Source organism: Lissotriton helveticus, chromosome 3_1, assembly GCF_964261635.1.
Source record: "Lissotriton helveticus chromosome 3_1, aLisHel1.1, whole genome shotgun sequence".
In the NCBI taxonomy this organism is placed as follows: Eukaryota; Metazoa; Chordata; class Amphibia; order Caudata; family Salamandridae; genus Lissotriton; species Lissotriton helveticus.
The window spans coordinates 1,103,215,234-1,103,237,054 of record NC_136061.1 but is presented as its reverse complement, the minus strand read 5'-3'; the positions used below and the strand labels follow the sequence as shown (position 1 = coordinate 1,103,237,054).

Genomic DNA, 21,821 nt, shown 5'->3' with positions numbered 1-21,821 from the left:
CTAATTAGAAGGATAAAATGGGGACCAGAAAATTTGCAGAAATTCAAAGCATGGGAATCCTCCAGAGGCCCGCCCCTTAAGTTCATGCGTGGTAAAATCCCACTGGCCAATTAGCACTCAATTCTTAATGAAATACATCAAGTGTTTGGCAACAATTTAATTTCTCAAAGGGCATTGCCAACCTTTTGCAAAAAGAAAAAAAGACATATTACTGTTAGTTAACTGAATATACATAGACTTCAAAAAGCCCGCCAGAAAGAACGCAAAACAACTAAAGCCCGACTGTAAATAAGATTGCAGAGCCTAAATAAACAGCATAAACAGATGGTCGGGTATGCAAAACGCAAACAAATGGAAAGAGAATAGATGCACGTAAATTCACTGATGGGCAAACGGGGGCACGATGACCTATGGAGGTATCTTAAGAACAAAACAAGACATGCAATGGCTAGACTTAACAGTCTCAGAATCCCAGTGGATCCTGCATGAACACAACCTGTATGCAACTAAAACTGCAACCCATGGGGAGTGGCTTCGCAAGCGGCGATGGCGGTTGCAGCTTCCTAGAGCTCCCGTCGGCCCGTTCATTATCCGGCCAATTATCCTGGTCCCCGAGCTTGCACACCACAGCCCGACGGTGGCACACATTGCCGAGGGCTCCCTGAATCCTCCGGTGCAGTCCGCGGAGTCCCCACCCTGTCGAGCGCGGCTGGGAGGAGGTGAGGAGCGTGCGGCCTAGCGCGCAACGGAGGAGCCGGGGCCTCGATTTTGGCGCCTCCCGTCCGGGGGTGTTCGCGCGGTGTGGCCGACCCGCCGATTGCCCCACATCTTGGCTGCCCTGAAAGACGGGGAAGACTGACGCTGCCCTCCGGGGGCCCCGCCTGGGGCGTGGAGATTTCGGCTGCTGTTGGCTGTCCGGCCGGACGCCCGGGGGAGCTTGCGGGGCGCGGCCGGCCCGCCGATTGCCCCGCGTCTTGGCTGCCCTGAGAGACGGGGGGGACCGACGCTACCCTCCGGGGGCCCCCCGCCTGGGGAGCGGCGATTCAGGCTGCTGTGGGCTGTCCGGCCTCACGCGGCGGCCTAGTGGACCAGGTGCAGCCGGGGCCTCGAGTTTCGTGGTCCCCACCCAGAGGACACCACGGGTGGCTGCCTCGCCTGGGCCCTGACGGAGGCCCCAGGGCTGTGATCGGTGGAGGTGGTCCTGACATTGCGGATTGGGGACAACGTTGCTGATCCTCTGTGGATGGCGGACCAGATTTTCAGCGAACTGTGAGTGTCCCCCCCCCCTCCCCTCCCACCCCCACCCCCCCCCCCCCCCCACCTGGGTCCCTGACTTGTGCAGGAGTGGTGGCTAGTGCTGGAGGCCGATCAGAGGAGTAAGAGGCGCGACGACTGCGGACATCTGGGGTATAGTTCGCGGGACCTGCCCTGACCTGCCCGAGGACCGGTGCCGGACAGGAAATACAGATATCTGCACCCCGCGGCGGGGGGAGAACTACTGAGGGGGCCCCTTCCTGGGACTACAATCGATATAGAGAACCCTGTGCTGCGCCGAGCCTGCGCCTGCTGTCGGTGGCCCTCGGGAGGTTGGCGACCATGACCAGAGGAGGAGGTGGTGGCCTCACCAAGCAGCCGACCATTGACAAATTTACAGGACCCGGCGGGGGCCCCGGACCCTCGGGAGGGGGACAGGGAGGGGGGCCAGACAATGCTGCGCTTATGGCTGCCATCACCCAATCCAGGGATATGCTAGATGCCAAGATAGGCGCTGTTGGCGCAGATGTCACCCTGCTGCGCCAGGACTTGCGGAACGCAGTGGTGCGGATTACAGAGGCAGAATCCAGAATCTTGGTGGTGGAAGACGATGTGGGTTCCCTGAAAAAGAGGATGGCAGCGATGGAAACTGTGCAGAAGGGCCTAGCACTCAGGGCGGAGGATGCGGAGGGACGCGCGCGTCGAAACAATCTCCGCTTCATTGGCTTTCCAGAACGATGTGAGAAGGGGAACATGGAACAGTTTCTCACCCAATGGCTAATGAGCTGGATGCCCCCAGAAGCTCTATCCAACTGCTTTGTTGTTGAACGCGCGCATCGTGCCCTGACGCAGAGGCCGCCGGAGGGAGAACGGCCTCGGGCAGTAATAGCCAGACTCTTGAACTATCACGACCGAGATGCCATTTTGAAAGAAGCAAGAACAAAGGATGCTATCTTGTACGAGAACCGAAAGATCATGATTTTTCCGGATTATACCAAGCTCGTGCAGCAACAGCGTCAATCCTTCATGAACGCAAAGGCGAAGCTGCGGGCCTGCATCTCCAATACTCTCTGCTGTACCCGGCTCGCCTGAGGGTGATCTTCCAGTCTAAAACGCTGTTCTTCGATTCTCCAGAGGAGCTCTTCAAATGGACTGACGAAACGGTGGCACTCAGGCCGCATGCCCAGCCGGGACTGAACCCGGGCTCCTCGCGGGGGTCATCGCAGGAACGAGGAGATCGAGCGGCCAAGAGCAGGAGACATCGGAGGTCCAAATCGCGGAAGCGGTCGGCTTCTGCCACTGGTGCACATGATAGCGGCAGAACAGAAGACTCTGACCAGTCCGGAAGAGAACACTGAAGGCCTCAGGTACTCTGTGCTCCATGTTCGGAGGTATGGTCCCCGATGGCTGGAGAAGGTGCAGTTGCAGCCCAGTGGACTGAATGTGCCGTCAATGCCTCAACGTTGATTCGAGACTGTATTACTGACCATGAGTGGGGTTGTGGAGTGTGGCTCGGGGATGACCCATTAGGGGCTGCCATTCTCCTACTACGGTGGGAGAGGTTAGGGGAAAGGGGATAGGAACTTTTGGGCTCGGGGAGTTGGGATCCATTGGCATGGTTGGTCTTGGGCCCTCCGTTTCGGGCTCGAGGCTACCCATGCCGCGACAGGTACTTCAGTGTTCCGTGAGGTATAGGGAGGGAGGGTGTGGGGTGCGAGTTGTTGGAAAGGGAAGGGTTGGAGAGGGGGGAGGCTGGGGAGTTTGGGAGGGAGCAGATGTTGCCTTCCTTGTTGTGTTTGGGCTCAAGGGAAGATGGGGGGGAATGCACGTGTTTTTTACAAGAATGTTGCTGTTGGTGCGCAATGCGTGGTGTTGGCGCAGAGGGCCTCCTTGGTGGGTCCTCTTTGATTATGGCTAAGTCAATACACCGACTCCCTGAGGAGTCCTTGCGAGTAATTACATGGAATGTCAGGGGGATGCTCGACAAGGTCAAACGTGGGGCGGTCTTGCGCTGGGGGAAGAGAGAGGTGGCTGATGTGCTTTTGCTTCAAGAAACTCATATGTTGGGTACAAAAGTGCTTCGTTTACAGAGGTTTGGTTATCATCAGGTTTTCCACGCCGGATTCTCCAGGGGGTCCAGAGGGGTGGCTATTTTAATTCATCGCAGGGTGGCCTACGTCCATGAACAGCAGTGGGTGGACCCGCAGGGCCGCTTTCTCTTTGTCAAGGGGACGGTGGGCACGGAACCTGTGGTCTTTGGAAGTGTCTATGCCCCCCCCCCCCCCCCTCTGCAGTGGGCCCTAGCTGAGAGGCTGTTTACGGTGTGGGGAGACATCCCGGAATCCTTGGCGGTGATTGCGGGGGATTGGAATGAGGTGATGGATGTTTGTATGGACCGCCGGAGGCGCCAAGAGGTGCTTGAACCCCCCCCCCCCCACTAGGTTGCATGCTGTGAGTGAAGGATTGGGCTGGGTGGACGCCTGGAGACACATTCATCCAACAGTACGTGAGTACACGTTCGTATCTGCTGTACATGGTTCTTTCCCACGATTAGATTATGTGTTTGTGCCCAAAGTATACCTATGCAGGGTGAGAGCGGCGGAGATTTTACCGAGGGGACTATCCGACCACTCCCCGGTATCGATCAGGGTGGAGCTCCTTAGAAAACGTCAACGATTCCGATGGAGGATGTCCTCGTGGCATCTCCAACAGCCCGGCTATGTCCGACATCTTCGGGAGGCGATAGATCACTATTGGCGAGAAAACCTGACGGATGATGTTGACGCAGAGGTGGTGTGGGAGGCCTTGAAACCCACTATACGGGGGGTAGACATCGCGTGGTGCACTGCGGCTCGTCGCGGGCGTCGAGAGACTATCACGGCGGCGGCGGCGCTGGTAGAAACACTGGAGCGGCAGAGTCGGGGAGGAGGGGATGAAGGAGAACAGGCGGCTGTGTTGCTCGCTGATATAAACAAAGCCTTTGATTCGGTAAGCTGGACATACCTATTTGCGCTCCTATCCCGTCTTAATCTAGGCCCAATGTTCCTGTCGTATATTAAACTACTCTATACCGACATCACGGCTGCGGTGCGGGTCGCGGGAGCGGTGTCAGAGACATTCAGCATTGGACGGGGAACCCGACAAGGATGTCCTCTATCCCCCTACTTGTTCGCCCTTGCCATGGAGCCTCTGGCCGTTTGGGTGCGCATAGATGCACAGATGCGTGGCTTTGTGTGGACTGGGGACCTCTCTGACAGAATTGCGCTGTACGCGGATGACGTCCTGTTTTTTCTCACTGACCTGCGACGTTCGGGCCGCGGGTGTTGGAGATAATGCGGGTCTTTGGTGAGGTCTCGGGCCTTTACCTGAACCTGCGCAAATCCACCTTATGGATCCTTGGGGGTGATGCGGTGACGGACCCCTGGACATCAGGACTGCAGGTAGCTGCCGGCGGTTTGAAATATTTGGGGGTGTTCCTATCGGACTCGGCGACCCTCACCTGGGAACGGAACATAATACCTGTTTGGGAGCGGGTTCAAGCGGACATAAAAACGTGGTCTCGGATGCCCCTCTCCATCTTTGGTAGGTCCGCAATTTTTAAAATGGTGGCGCTTCCGCGCCTCTTGTACCAGCTGCAGAACTACCCCCACCCCATCACGACTCAGTGGTTTCGGCAGGTCAACTCTGTCCTAGGACACTTTCTGTGGGCTGGAGGGGCTGCCAGGGTGGCGCTGCGCACGTGCTTTTTATCTACATATTGTGGAGGCCTTGCCACCTCGGACCTTCTGTCCTACTATCAAGCCTCTCACCTACTCGTTTTAAATGACTGGTGGTACAGTGATAGTAGTGATCCGGCTTATGCCCTAGAGCGCGCACTAATGGGCGACAATACCCTCCACACGATCCTCTACTCGGCCCGGCTGCGGCGGACATTGCCCAGTGTCACAAAGACGGTCTTCGCTGTGTGGCGGCAGGCGCTACGTCGTGTGGGCTGGTGGGGCAGACTAACTGCAGAAACACCGCTGTGGCATAATGGACGCCTACCCGAGCTGGCCTCGCTGTCAGGATTCGACGGTTGGGACGCAATCGGGATCTCGTTGCTGGGACATGTAATGACAGGGACTACGCTCAAATCGTTCCAGGAGCTCAGTGCGGAGTTCCACATGCCCAAGACCCAGTTTTTTCGCTATCTGCAACTTAGACATGCACTGACACCCAGCGTTACCAACCTGGACTCACTCCCTGAATTTAGCCCAATTGAGGCAAAGGTCTTCATGGGCGACCTCGGAGATAAAAAGGTCTCCCGGATATATCAGACGCTGGTCACCCACTGTTCCTCTACCCTTCTTCCCCTGCGAACGGCCTGGGAGGCTGATGTTGGCTCCATGGATGAGGATGATTGGAGGGAGGCCCTAGAGTCCCCGCGGGGAACAGCTATTGCGATACGGCTCAGGTTAATTCAATACAAAATTCTCCATAGGGCCTACTTTACCCGTGAGCGGTTGTGGAAGGCGGGATTGATTGGTTCACCGGAATGTCTGCGTTGTGGGGCGGCGGTGGGTACACTGCTCCATACAATATGGTCGTGTCCTAGAATAGCTGGTTTCTGGAGGGGTGTGTGGAACTCTTTGTCTGAAGTACTGGGATGGGACCTTCCGCGCACTCATCGTTTGGGATTACTTCACATCCTTGAAGGGGTTGGTGGGAACATATATAAACGCCACTTGTTGCTATTGGGGCTAGTGTTGGCTAAAAGAGATCTAGCCCGCGCTTGGAAGGACGAGAGCCCCCCCCCCCCTGTGTGTATGGAGAGCTGGATTGGACTTTTGTATGGGTCTAGAACGACCAATATTCGAAGCACGAGGATGCCCCCGCAAGCACTTTAAGATATGGAAGAGGTGGGCTGACTATAGAGAATTGCCACTGGACCCCCCAGCAGACCCTGAGGAAGACCCCTAGACACTTACCTTCGATTAGGCCTGAGAAATACGTCATAACTGCCACACCACGACCAAACACAGATGCTTCTTCTACACACGTGCATAGGGTTAGGGAGGGAAACCGGGAGGTAGCGGGAGTTGGGAGGTGGGAGTTCGGGGGGTAGGGGAGGGAGGGGACTTTTCTATAGTTTGTATTTGACCATAACTCTTGATTGGACTCTGGCCTTATACTGTGCTTTGTATCAACATGTCTGGTGGTTTCTCCTGACTGTGGAGTGCCACGTTATTGCTCTGCCTAAATTCAATCAATAAAAACCTGTTGTGAAAAAAAACAAAAAAACTGCAACCCATGACGATTCAGATGCTCAGAGCTACTGCCCTGATCCCCAGTACCAGGGGAGGGGGGCACTGCTGACTGCAAATGGTATTTCTAAAATTACGAAGAAAGGTAGTGCAACAGGAGCACCCCGCCCATATGGTATACCCACACAGGGATATCCTGACCAGTGGTCAGCAATCCCTACTACACCGGTCTATTGACCACACAGGTCCCGGAGATTTGGAAGGTCTCCATCTTGAACCCCATATATAAGAAGGGCGACAGGACGGATCCATCTTATGACCACCTAGTTGGCCTTCCAGACATTGAAGTCAAGGCCTAGGCCTCCGCCCACTTGAAAGAACTGGAGCGCTGGGCTGAAGTGAATTACATGATTATATTCAGTCAAAAAGGTTTCAGGGCAAATTCCTCTACACAGAACAACATTGTGATCCTTTCCTACCTAATCCATCAGGCAAAGAGCAAGAAGCAACTACAGCTCTTTTTCGATTTTGTGGACTACTCAGCTGCCAGTCGAACTCTGGTAAGTGGAAATTTTGTCGTTCGAATTCCATAAGGTCCTGGTGGTCTCCAATCCACATGAAGTTGGCTTTTTACTAAGCAAGGAAGTCATTACCCTTTAGAGTGGGGGGGGATCCGGGTTACCAATGATGGAGATAGGTGGGCAGGGGTAGGGTAATAATCCTTTAGAGTTAGCTGTTCTATCCTATACTTGCAGCGTGGGCCTGGTGACCAGGGAGGAGTACCCGCCCCAAGGCCGATGGCGTCTAGCTAGTCAGGGAACCTTCAACATATGTAGGACGGCTACCATCTAGTCCATGAAGCACCAGTGTTTCTCTGATGCCGGCTGGTTCCATTCCACAATGTATTGCAGTTGGACTGCAAAATAGTACTTAGCCAAATTGGGAAGGCCAAGGCCTCCATCTGCCATCAGAAGGTAAGCTCGAGCCTGTGCCTTTCACCATTGTCCCCCCCCACCAACAAAGGTCTATTTGTTGTTGCAGTGTTCTTGAGGAGTTACGGTGGAGGCTGCAGAGGAAGGGTGTGCATGACAGAGGATCCTTGGGAGGAGGGTCATTTTAAGGGCCGCAATCCGGCCACCCAAGACATGACACCCATCTGCCAGCCACAAAGGTTCATTTGCGTTGCCTTCAAAGAAGTCCTTATAGTAGCGCTCTGCTGTGTGTTACGGGGAGGAGCAGATCTTAAGGCCCAGGTAGTGTATCCAACTGCCAGTCCACATCAGAAGGTAGCAGGCCTCTAATGCTGCTTTGTCTGCAGTCGGGATTGTGAAGTTCAGGATCTGAGATTTTTGCCAGTTAATCTTAAATCCAGATACCCTCCCAAACGCCTGAATCTCATTCAACCGGCCAGAAAGAACTGGTGTGGATCTGAGAGAGTCAAATGGATATTGTCAGCGTAGAGCATGATCTTGTGCTCTTATTTACCTTAAGTGATGCCGTAGATCTCCCTGCTCCGCCGAATATGCTCTGCCAGTGGCCCCATATATAGCATGAACAGGAGCGGTGACAGGGGACTGTCCTGGCTGGTGCCCTTGGTGACATTAAAGGAGTAGGAAAGGATGCCATTCACATGGACTCTGGCAGATGGGTGGGAGTAGCCGCTGTTGATCCATGGCTGCAGGCAGGGCTCAAAGCCTATCCTTGCTAGGACTGCCTGCAGGAACCTCCAATGGCCTTAATCAAAGGCCTTCTTTGCATCAATAGAGAGGAGAAGAGAAGGTGTGTGAGCAAACGAGACTGTCTATGAGAAGGAGTTTCCGCTTTGTGTTGCATTTACAACCTCTTTCGGGATAAACCCGGTCTGATGGGGGCTCACCAGCCCATGCATGCATTGCTTAAGGCAATCAGCTAGTACGCTGGTGAACATTTCTGCATCTACATTGAGGAGTGAAATAGGGTTATAGGAGGCGCATGATCTAGGGTCTTTGCCCTGCTTCAGGAGGACTGTTATGATCACCTCGGACATGGTGGGCGTGAGGACTCCCAAGTCCAACATGGAGTTGAAGAGACGCGTCAGGATTGGGCAAAAGGTGTTATAGAATGCAGGGGTGAAGCGAATGCTCTCGGGTGCCCTCTGAATCTTAAAATTAGCTATGATGGAAATGACCTTCCCAACCCGGATGCTTGCCTTCAGGGCATCCACTTCTTCCGGGGGAGGAGAACAAGTTCAGAGCCAGACACATAATGCTCCAGCTCATCGTGGTCCATCTCGTCAGCTGTGTATAACCCGGCATAGAATATCCCAAACGTGCCAGATATGTCCTCGTCCATCAGGGACTGTGCCCAACTGGACAGGACTATGTACGAGGCCCCGTCATGTTGCTGTTTGGCCCACAGCTTGCAAGCCAGAAGGCACCCAGTTTTATTGCCTACCATGTAGTGCTGGCACCCTGTCTTAGTCCAGCATGTTCAACTGTTTGTAGCTAGTGTAAATTGTCGATACACTGGGCACGCCCCTGAATGTTTGTGAGCATCTTCCAATGCCTTTACTCAAACCTCCAGTGCTAGGCACTTATTGCGTCTCTCTTTGTTGAAGCGAGCCACTATAGCTATGCAGGTGCCCCGAAACACCGCCTTTAGAGCACCCCAGAGTACAGGCAATGGGACACTCTTCTTGTTCTTGTTGGGAGATCATTTTTTATCAAGTTCTGAATCTCTGTCTGGGTCTCTTTCAGAGCAGGAGACGGTTATTGAGTCTCCAGGTACGTCTACCACTCGCCTGGGGGAGGGAACTGTAAGGATAATGTGCACCAGTGAGTGGTTTAACACTGCAGAGACCCCGGTCTCAACCTGCGTCGCTGCCTGCAGGACACAGGGGGATGCCAGGGAAAAGTACAGTCATGCGTAGGTCTGTCTGGATCCTTAGAAGAAGGAATAATCTATAGACTGTGAGTCAATGTCTTTCCAGATAGCCTCAGATCCGTCAACCACTGAGTTCCTGCAGGGGAAAGGGCGCCTTATTGGCTCACCCTCTGAACTGATTGGGCCATTTTGCCATAAAGTACTAAGTTAAAGTCTCCCCCACAGAAGAATGTCTCCACAATGAGACAAGACCATATATTTGGCTTTGCTGATCAATTATTCCTGTGCATCACTGGGGGTGCACAATGTTGCCAGTGTGAAGGAGTATGAGGGATTGGAGATCTGGAGAATAAGAAGCTTTCCTGGAATCTCTATAGAAGACTGCTGCACTTGCCCCTGTAATTTTCCGGCTATGAGAATGGAGACTTCTTGCTGGGGCCTGAGGAAAAGAATTGTTGAGGGAACCTCATGGAACCTCATGGACCTCATTCAGCCCATCTTGTTTCAGAAGATGTGTCTCCTGTAGACAACAATCTGACTATCAAAGTCTTTTTGTGCATTTCCAAGAATACAAAATGTTTGGTTGGCACTTTGAGGCCACTGACGTTCATAGTGGTGATCTTAATCATTAGGTTAAGTGAGTGGTTAGCTACAGGAAAGACCGCCCGGGGCACATCCACAGGTTATCTTTGTAGCCAGGTTCGCACTGGGGAGGACAGAGCGCACAGCCTTGCATCAGGATCTAGTGCAAAGAGGGTTGCCAACAGTGTAACAGGGGTTTTATGAACACCCCTCTCCGTAGGAGAGCACACAAAATGAACCCAAAATGGAGGGCAGCTTTGAGCCCTGCGCTGGGCCATCCACGTGTTAATCCCATAGCCACAAACTTCACAAACGAGAAATTACTTATGCGTGCCGTCCCGGCCAGTACCATCAGTAGTTTGCGGGGGTTCAGTCAGCTTCCATCCCTGTGCTACTGTGGGACCTAATGCTCATCTCTTGAATCTGGAGTAATCAAGGCAGTCTTGGGTCTGTAGCTCTTGTAGCAGGGCCGTTCTCTCGAGACGGCTTTCCTCTGGCGGTCATCAGGTATCTGCTGTACACCAAGGAGGACTTGAGACTCCAAAAAGGTGCGAACAGAGTATGATTCCTAATTCCACTGGAAAGCGAGCCCGAAACGGTGCTCCCATTTGTACCGAATGCCTTTGTCGTGGAGATAGATCGTGACAGGACGCAGCACATGCCGTTTATACAGGGTAGACAGTGACAGGTTCTGGTGCAAATGCAATTGGCCCTGCTTCCCTTGCCGCCATCATTATTGCCTCATTTTGTTGGAAAGGGTGGATCCAGGTTAGGATGTGAGGGGCAGGGCCTGCCTGGACTGCCGACCTCCCAGTGCTGTGCGTTCTGTCCAGTTTGACATCCACCACTGCTAAGTTTAGGAGGAGTTTTCGGAACAGTCACACTGCGTTCCCCTTGATGCCTGCTCCCTCGGCTCACGGGGGCAGTCTCCTGAATGCAGATAGTGGAGTGGTGCTACCTGTTTTTCAAATCCTCCAGGGGTAGCTGCAGGTACTCGTTACACTCCCTAAGGACCACCAGTTCACAGTGGAGGACATCTAGCTCTTCCTCTCGGGCATTTCCTGTGCCCTCCAACGTGGATACTCGCTGGCCCAGCTAAGCCTTATCACACTCTGGGACGTATTACATAGGGTGCCACGGGGGGTGCAACGGCCGTTTGCACCCACTTTGCGCGCCCCCGGGGCACTTTGTTATTATAGAAGGGGATGCAGGTGCTATGAGTCCCCTTCTATAATACCGATAGCGCTGGCACGTTTAAAGTGCCAGCACTATCAACAGAGGGTGTCCCCTCATTTGCATAGGAGTGTGCCCTATGCAAATGAGGAAATTCCTTTGACTCTGCACCCGCGCCATATTACAGATGCAGGCGCAGAGTCAAATAAGTCCTCAGAAGGCGCAATGAGAGTGCGCCATTTAAAAGGTGGTGCACTGTCAGTGAGCCCCCTGAGAGCAGCCCTCTGCATGGGCTAAAGGGGGTTCCCATCAACCCCCCCAGACATCACCTTGCAGACAGGTACAGTCACTGACTGCACCCGCCTGCAAGGGGATCTCTAATCCTCTTTGAAAGTGCAGGTGGGTGTCACTTTTTTTTTTTTTTTTTTTAATCTGTTTATTAGCATAGTTTTGTGAGCAGTAATAGCATACAACTTCATTCATATAGTCTTAGTGTAAATTCCGCAGGTACATGTATGCAGTTGCTCCAAGCATATATAGGAACATAGTGAATTCGATTTTTCATTGTGTCGATGTATTGGAACAAACTAACAAAACCCTTTCACAACCGGTCCCACCCTCCACCCCTACGAAATCCCACCCGACACTCTCTTAGTAGGCACATAAATGAAATATCGACATGTGGGTCACACTCAATGTAATGATACAAAGCGCAAGGCTAACACACAGGTAAGATGGGGTAGTGTGAGCGATGGGTCGGGGCTGTCCGTCCCCATCGTAGTGCACCGTAGGCAGTGGTGGTCGTGGTCGTGCATAGGAGAGTGAGTCGGGGCACGGTAGTACCCCAAACGGCTATTCACTAGTATCCTCATCACCGTCGTCATTGCCAGCCTCAAAGACCCCCAATGTGGCAAACCATTCCAGTGAGATCGGCGTTTTCCGGAGGCCCCTATTCTCCTCCCTTTGTAGGTGGGTGTCACTTGTACTGTGAAAACACTGAGCAGCTTCTCCGTGTTTTCACATGAATACACTGCCTCCAGGGCAGCGCAAGTTCGTGGCTGCCCCCATGGCAGGGCATTCACCGTAATGGGGTGCATTGGCATTGTTTACGCCTAGTGCCCCTTTTCAAAGGTGCGCAGGTTGCAAATAATGCCAATACATAATACGGACCTTGATGTGTGTGAGGACTACCTGGGTAATTGGAGGAGTGAATCAGTACTGTGTATATGGTTAGGGGACTGCATGGATAGTGCACATTTGATTGTAGCACTGCATGTCTTAATGCTGGAATCATTATGCAAGTACATGGCTAGTGACTGGATACTTAGAGTGCTGCAAGTTGACAGCATGGTGAATTTATAAGTGCTTGGGTTTTGGTGCAGTGATCAGATAAGGGCATGGTACTGGCTGGATAATTGGAGGAGTGCACGGAGAGTGACATTGTGATTGCTGGACTGCCATCTTGTGGGCTCCATGCGTGGAGCTGCTGCAGGCATTTTGCCTGGTTTGTGGTACAATGGGGGCTGGGCTGGACCCCCTGATGTTTTGTTTGTGGTCCCGAATGACCACTATCCCCTCCGCACCCGGCCTGAGGTTATTTACAGTGCCGGGACAGCTCTTGATTAAATTACGGTGCGTGGATCGCCTCGAGAACACTCCTAGGCGTCTGCCATCTTGGCAACACCCTAGCTGCTTTGTTTTTACTGAACTTTTTATCGCCTCTTTAATTTTACCCACTGATCCAGTTCCTCTCAGGGCCCAATAATTTTCAACTCGATGGTGAGTAAACTATATTTTCCAAGACACTGCAAAACATTTTCGGTACTCCCATGTGAACAGTAAAGTTTGAAATAACAGGAATGGAACATTTGTGAACTAGCTCCAGTGTTAGAATTCTAGTTAAAAGCATAATCTACAACAACATACTGTTGTGGTTTGCTTCATTTTAATTTTGTATGCCAAACCGAGGCCATCCTTTTTACCCTCCTCACATATTTGGTGAGTGTACAGCATTTTACATGCTGATTTCCCTCCCGGCAATTATTCTTTTTCCGCAATTACCATGCGCAGCTCTCTGTACGCCGCACTCGTGCAACCAGTATTATGCTGCTGTACACCTGGGACAAACGTTGCTCTAAATCAGTTTCCTTTTCTCATAATAGTCTTATAAATCTCACTGTAGGAGCTAATAATTTCCTTATTATCACTGGCTTGGTAGTGGCATACACTAAGTGGTATCCCTAGTGTTACAGTCTTTAAGATAAAGTTCTATCTCCGTCATAAAAAGCATTAATTTTCCATAGTTGACTCGATAGCATGTCCTCAATGACAACTTCGATCATTGAGACGTGAGAGAAGTCAGATATGCCCTGTAGTTCAATATTCGTTGACAACAGTAATAGCTGAAAAGATTCATTTACCTCTTCCCCTCATGTTGGGCTGTCCATAAATTTATCAGATCCATTTAATGAGAGAGGGATTGGGGTAGGATTAAAATGTGTATCTTAGTAAATTTTGCCATCAATGGAAATAGACTTCGTAAAAACCTTCCTTCCCCTTATGGTTTATATGGATGGAAAATTACAATCCCTCATTTCCCCTCATTGAGACATGATCAGTTTTCAGTATCCTCCATTTTATCTATATTATAGTGTGCTACTTTTTGAGGTTTTCCACTCTCCTTGTTAATACATCTTATTTAAGTGAGTGCTCTGTCAGAGATGTTTCAATGTGATCGAAGTGACCTTCTTTTGTTTGTATCAAATTATATAAATCGGTTATCACTTTAGCGAAATATTGGTCTATTGGTGCAATGTCTTTTTTGAATTCCAGTAACAGTTATTGTATATCACGTTTAATCGATGGTGCCTCACTGGATGAGGAGGTCTTGCTGCATAGAAGAAGCCAGGTCAAAGCAACCCTTTTTCTCTGACCTTCATGTCCTTGATGCATGGCATCTTGGAAACTTAGCCTTGGCCAAAGATGCATCTGTGGCTCAACCGTTGATCTGAATGCATCTGTAAAAGAGTGACTGTTCAAGATATACCAATACCTTCAAGCACACAGAGACTACTATCAGCACATTCTCTTAGATACACCTTCAAGTTACAATATAGCTATGCCTGAACTGCGGCTTAGCCTGTGATCCTAGGGTAAATGTTATTTTCACTTTTGGATGCTTCTCACTCTCTATGTGGGATAAATAGGCTTTCCAAGTGGGCCTCCATTCTTGCACAGCATAGAATCTTTTGATTGGTGACCCAAGAAGACTCATTTTTTACATAGCAGGTGAGTTTTTTTCTGGAAAGCGGTATAGCCCAAGAGCATGACCAGAGCCTCACTTACATCATTGCCAACCTCCATTCACTCTGAAGTCTCCCGGAACCCTTTTCCCAGTAAAATTACCCAAGGCCCATGCCTTACTCACTAATTATACTTCAGATCAGCCTAGAGGCCCATCTAGCAGGATCTCTGGGTCCTGCAAAGCCTCCAGTGCTAAAGCTGTGAGTTTTTCTGTGGATGTGTTAGTGAGGATCCTCGATATTGAGTGCATTTAATGTAGCAGAACCTCATGGGGTTCATCTTTCTTACTGCAGGTCTCTTTTGTCTTTTCCGATTACCAACCCTCAACTTGGGGGACTTCTGTTTTTTATTCCTATCCCTCTAAGGTCACTGGAACAGGCCAGACTTGGTCTTCACCCATAAGTGTGCACTGGATTGTTTGAACTACACCGCAGATCTAAAACTTCCAAGACTGAATATCATTGTATAGACCCAGTACTCCTCCTTGCCAAGAGCAAATAATAATCCATTGGAAGTCCCCTAATCTGCCCCTGTGTTGGGCTGGTGTGAGGAAGTTTAGAGATGGAGATCCGCTGAGAGCTTGGCACTACGTAGGGAGGAATACAGTGGGTTACGCAAAACACCTATTGCTATGTTATGGGGCACTTTGCTGGAACAGTTCAAAACCCAGGTGCAGGACACTTGCTGAAACCGGACACACTCTCCTAGGTTCTATAATATCGGCTCTAGCCCTTGACGTTCCCTTAGCATCTGACATACACATCAGATATTGACTCCTTTGGTCTTTAATATGCTGGAATGACTCACTCTCTTCTGATGACAATTTGCTTGTTTGACGGCAGTAGGACTAACTTGGTGGATAGGTTTGGGGGACGAAGGTGGAGTTATTAGCTCAGTCGCCTTTATTTTAAATATACTGAAGGCCATTTACTGCATCACAAATTTACATTCTGTGCTTGCTTCAACACTACAGTTATAATACCTATGTATCATCCTATACATATACCCTTCATCTAGCGAAATAACTATACCTTGATGCACAATGCATCTGTGGTGAAGTACAGTGTTAAAGTTTAGAGAAATGCAATAAAATTCATTAAAAAAAGTGTGCATTGGATTGTACTTGCCTTGATGAATAGCTCATGTAACAGTTTGATTTTTCATTGGGCAGATAGTCTCAGCTCACTGGTCTCGCCTTAACAGTTCCTAATGATTGGTGTCTCATAGGATCTACTCTGTGATCTTAGTTGTCTGCACTATCTCCACAGACTCCAAACTTGCTTCAAATTTCAGTGTAGATCCTCTGGACTTCCCTTCCTCGAACCTCACTGGCCATCTTGGAACTCACTTTCATCACCAATGGCCAGGGTACGTGTTGATTCAGATGGCAATTTCTAAAAACCTCACTGTATTCTGGTCTCATTTTTGGGTGTCCAGGGGTCAGATTTTGCTTCCTCTATGTGCTGTTGTATAAAAACACAATTTTCAAAGCTTGTGTGGCCTTACTAAGGCCCAGATTCCGAAGCTTAGAGAAGACGCGTCATGTCAGGTCCTTCCTCCTGCCAGGCCCTCCTTATCGTTTTTTTAAAAGAAGTTAGGCTCACAAGTAACATTTTAAAACGACAGCCTCAAAATCCCAACAAAACAAACCTGATATGGGTTGTGGTGCAAAATCACAACTTGTGACTCCAAGATCATGAGCCTTTTCGTTATACAGACATCTCATATGGCTGTCCCAGGCAGTCAAGTCTCCATAAGATGACCCAGTGACAAAAAACTTCCCACAAGGAGAAAATGCACAAGCCACCAAGGAACCATCCTTCACTGTACCACACCTAGGATCAAACCAAACACAAAATGTTAGTTCTGAGAACACAAACACGATAACATTTAATTCCTGAATGAGCTCTGTAGAGACACAATGGTTCTAACAAGTTCATTGCTTTTAATTATATATATGTGATTTTAGTTATTAGGAGTACGTTTCAGATGCTTTTCCATTTTTTACAATTTCAGTGTGGTTTCAGCTATCACATGGAACTTGAGTATATCTCAAACCCTATGCTTATACTGTGGAGGACATCCATGACACAGCCTTTTAAAGGGTCAGATAACTCCATGTTCAGTAGGCATAGACATCTATTCCTTCAAAACACAATCTACATACATTTAAACAACTTAAATTATAGAAGCACCGGCATGAGTATTCTCACAGGGTATTAACAGAACTGTCCTTATACAAAGTAATAGTATAAATAATACCTAAAACATTTGTTTGTTGTTTAGGTGTGTTTTGTAACATCAAATGTTTGTGCGCAATCCTCGGTCTTTGGTTTTAAGAAGTCTACTGAAAGGAATTTTTGTATATGAAGTGCAATCAAGTCAGAACAAGCGTTTGTGGATTGGCAACTAGCTACTGTCATTACATGTCTCACCAACATGCACAAGTGATGGAAACTGATAGCTCAATAACTGATTGGTGAGATAACTCCTAAACCTTGAGTGCTTTCCTGGAATATGATGTCAGACATTGCAAAGAGTGGGACTTGAAAGGAATTCCGCATTTATGGACGCAAGAAGATTATTTGTCGCTTTCCAAATATACTTTCCTTCCACACAATAAGTGACATACAGTCCAGAAGCATTACAATTGGATGAGCTTCATTGTCTTTTTTTTTTTTTTAGTCCTCATGCTTGGACACTTGCGGATTCAGGGTATAAAGTAAAAGATGGTCTGCATAAAGCGCTAACTTAATCTCAAGATTCCCATATCTAAACGGAATGATAGTGGGATCTTGTCTAATCCATGCCGCTAATGGTTCAATATACATATTGAACAAAAGTGGAGACAGGGGACATCCCTGCCTTGTTCCACGTAGTATATTGACCCAATCGGTTAGCTTCCCATTAACCAAGACCTTAGCTCTTGGTGATTTATAGAAAAGTTGTGCGGCCTTTATTAGATTAAGAGGAAATCCAAATAGCTTTAAAACTTCCCACAGATAAGTCCAGGGAACCTGGTCAAAAGCCTTTGCGGCATCTACTGCCACCAACGTTACCAGAAGATTATAAGTTTCCACCAAATCTATCACTCCCAATATTTGAAAGGTTAGCTCATTAAGCTGCCTTCCAGGAATAAAACCTTTCTGGTCTTTATATATTATGCTCTTAATAATCATTGCGATTCTGGTGGCCAAAATCCCCGCAAACACCTTATAGTCTGTGTTTAACAAAGATATGGCCCTATAGGAGTCCACCACTAGGGGATCCTTATTTGGTTTCAATATCAATGTTACTGTTGCCTCGGCCCAACTTACAGGAGGATCATCCCCCTTTCTTAGTATTAAATTAAAAAGTTCCCTGAGCTCTGATACCACCTCATCTAAGAGGTTAAGATAAATCTCAGTTGGAAGGCCATCCGGCCCTGCAGCTTTCCCTCTAGCCATTTTCCTGAACTGTTGTCGGATCTCCTCTTCTGTTATATCCACTGATAGTGCTACCTTCTGATCCTCGCTCAGCTTTGGGAGTTCAATTGCCTTAAAAAAATCTTCAATATTATCCCTTCCAGGGGAAGTATCCTCCTGATACAATTTACTCATGTCTAGAGACCTCCAACTTAATTTTAACATTAGTATCCAATATGTCTCCTGTTGTATGATCTCTCAAACATTTTATTTGATTACACACTCTATTAGTCTTTACCTTCCATGCCAACAGGGCACTACTTTTCTCCCCATAGGCGAAATGCTGCAGTTTACTAACCTTCCATTTATCAGTTCATATTTTATCCAGGGCTCCTTAATGTTCTGATTGCAACAGTTCTAGTTGTTTCCCAAGAGACGGAACATTACTAGAGCTCTCAAGAGAAGCTTTTTGTACCTTCTGCTCTTTATTCTTAATATTTTCTAAAAGCCTTTCTTCTTGATGCCTCACACTACGTTTTTTACCTACCATAATACATGTACCAATAGATCTAAAAAAGGCCTTAAAAGAGTCCCAGATAATTTGAGGTGTAGCTGACCCTTTATTGGCTTCAAAAAATATCACTGCCTCTTCTTTCATTTTATAAATCACTTCCTCATCCAGAAAATTGTCCTATCCAACCTCCATCTGGTTATACCCCTTGTTATTGGGGGGTTTTAACGATAGGAGGACCATCGAGTGATCCGACAGTATCGCAGGTACATGCTTTATCATTTCAACCACGGATTCCAGCTCGGGAGTGATGGCCGTACTTCTTACTAAAAAAAAGGTGAAATCCCTCTTATCCCCCATCCTATGCCTCCAAATATTGATTAAGTTTAACTCTCTAATCATATTTTTAAGGACTGACATAGTTTTTAGTGGTATGACGTATTTAGCTTTGGAAGTTCTATCCCACGTTTTGTTTAACACTAAATTGAAATCTCCTCCAATTACCACTGGGATGTTAAAAGACATTAAGCACGATTCCAATTTGATTAGTGCATCCGGGTTATCTTCATTGGACCCATAATAGCTAACTACAATTACAGATGTTCCTTGTATTTTTATCTTAGCTAGGGCCCCTCTCCCAGAAGAATCTGTCTGCTGACTTTCTACTACGATACCTGCATTATTTCTTATAAGGATGGCCACCCCCCTTGTGTTGTTGCTTTGATCTGAACAGACGTTACCTTGTACCCAGGACCACTTTTAAAAAGCATTCACACATTCGTGTTTTGTTAGATGCGTCTCTTGTAATAGTATAACGTTCGCCTCTGATCTTTTCACAAATTCCATTACTCGACCTAACTTCTTTGCAGACCTCAAACCATTTACATTCCAGGATACAAAGTGCACTAACCATAGGCCTCTACCAAATCCTTCTAAGTCACTCTTATATCGACCAACCCTTAGTTTACCTGCACTGATACACAAGTCTACATAAGTTAATAAGGACCACCCATCAAATATCAGAACAAGGACTATATTTTTTATTTTTCTCCCACATGCTCCCAACCACCCGTGCCCCACGCCCCACCCCCCACCCTATCTCTTAAGGCAAAAGGCCTTTGAGGTCTCGCCGTGCAAGTAGAGCGAATCCATTACCAATTTGTTAAGAAAATATATGAACGTAAATATTATACGTTGTATATTCCTATACATGTTCCTTTACATTTATAATCAATTGTGTATTTCTTACCTACATTGTGCCCAACTATTTAACAGTGTAGATTTCCTAAATACATCTATATACATTGACTATCCCTATTTTGGGTTTTCCATCTGTTTAGTAAATCATCTCTAATCACATGCATTTTATTATGCCACATTATCTTAAGCATGGCAGGAAACTTCATCTGGACTTGGGCCCCCCTGGAACGCAACTCATTCATTTTGAAGCCCAGCTCCCACTGTCGCTGAGAGGTTCTTTTGCCTAAGTTTGATTGTATTTGATACGCAACATCCCCATATTTGAGCTCTCGTTCGTTTAACGCTCGCCCCAGCACCAACTCCTTAATCGAGAAAGTTAAGAAGTTTACTAAAATTCTCTTTGGGGCCTTTCTCCCTGAATGGGGTCTATATGGGTCTCTATGAACCCTTTGAAGTTCTTTATCCCAATCAAAATCACTTCTCCCAAGAGTTTGCATACAAAGCCCTTAATGTCCGAGCCTTCTGCGTTTTCGTACACTCCCAAAATTCTAACATTATTTCGTCTAGCATGAAGTTCCAACCTTTCCAGATCCTCTTGTAAGGTCATACTATCTTCTCTAAGGCTAGCTATTTCCTTGGAATTCTCTGCTATAGCCTCACCCAACGCCTTCTCGCCCTCCTCCAATGCTGTTGTACGCAGCACAACCCCATCAACCTTTTGCTCGAGGATCCCACATTTCTCCTGTATAGCCTTCTGATTTTGCTTGGAGGTCTCAAACCTGGACAACATATCCTATCTTAACTTCAGTAAGAGCTCTGTCACCTGAGTTGCCAGGGGGGCCTCACCCAAAACCCCATGGTCAATCCTCACCCCTTCTTCATTGATTTCTGGGAGCCCCTCCCTGCTAGACCCTTCCTCTTGCATAACTTGTAATAGAAGCATAGGTTTAGGTGCAGACTTAGACACCAGGATAGACGTGGGAAAGGACTGTGAAGAAGTACTCAGAGCCCCTGGGGTGCTAGTTATAGTTTCTTCCAGGCTCTCTGCCCCAGTCCCCATAAGAGGAGAAAAACATTTCTCCAAACTCAATGGGTCAGTCAACTCATTCTGCCCTGGCTGTGGAATTGGAACACTGGCCCCCTTCCCTCTAGCCCCACGAGCTTTCTCAGCCCTTGCTGGACCAGCCACTTGCTCCATGATTTTAAAATATGACCGAAGCGAGGGTGGTGGTTTAGACAGTAAAGCTGCTGCCTCTTTTTTACACTTTCTCACTCTACCCTTTAGGAGGTTTCCTAACGGGAGTTATGGTTTGGGGAGTACTCGCTTGTATTGCAGTAGGACTTTTATTCTCTTGCACAGAATGCAAAAGATATCTACTCCTTCGAGTTGAGAGAGGCTGTGGACCTATGCACGATTGTTCAAGAGCTTCAGAATCCCCAAGACCACTAAGCACGTTCAGCGCCTTTAGTGCAAATTGACCCTGCCCCAGGACTTGTTCCGTATCAGCCCCTTCTACTCGTTTTACTATCTCTGGTCCAGCAGTGCTCAAGACAGTAAGAGGTGAGTCCCTTGATATAGGGTCCTTCTCTTTCTCCATCCACTCCTGAATTGCAATAGGCCTTGAAATCAGCTCATGTAATATTATTGCGGGAAAAGGAGCTCCTAGAGTCCCCGTCGTCCGACTCCTTTCAAAAAAAAATTCTACATCCTGCACTCTCCATTTGCGCACTCCAGGAAAATCACACACTATGGGGACACCGATCTTCCACTCCGCTCCTCTATATGTACAATGTAACCTCGTTATTGCCTTCCGTGCAGTCTTCACAGAGGCGGCTGCCCGGACCCAGCTTGCTTGGGAGGCAGAGTCACGTCCTGCTTAAAACAGGTACTAGTACCCATACGTATGGAAGAACAACACAAAAATGAGGGGTAACTACAATTACAACCCATACAGTCCCGCCAAAGACCAGCCAAAGTTCGCAGGAATTGCAAGGAGCAAGGAGCATATACATTTTTCCTCACAGCAATCCTCATTAAGCAGCCGCCTGACCCGGGCACTCCGGGAGGTGGAGTCACGTCCCTGTTAGAATCTGTCGATGTGCCGAGGCTCAGCAGCAAACAATACACAAAAACACCAATACACTGAACACCACTTAGTCAGGGCAGTCTCGGGCAGTCAGGGCAGTCTCGGGCGAGGATACCCATCTCTCCCACCACCTCGCCTTACTTTATAGCGGCATGACTCTGCGAAGTCCGTAGGATCACTCTCCTACCACACGGCGTTCCTC

At 48.5% G+C, this 21,821-nt stretch overlaps 1 protein-coding gene across 3 annotated transcripts in view; it reads right to left on the bottom strand.

Moving 5' to 3' along the window:
* WDSUB1 (WD repeat, sterile alpha motif and U-box domain containing 1) overlaps positions 1–21,821 on the bottom strand; it is a 321,017-nt gene that overhangs the window by 209,650 nt on the left and 89,546 nt on the right. For all 3 annotated transcript variants that reach the window (XM_078681698.1, XM_078681697.1, XM_078681699.1), the window contains one exon: positions 16,068–16,252. In XM_078681698.1, coding sequence (XP_078537824.1) covers positions 16,068–16,252 — 185 coding nt within the window. The remainder of the gene's footprint in view (positions 1–16,067; positions 16,253–21,821) is intronic.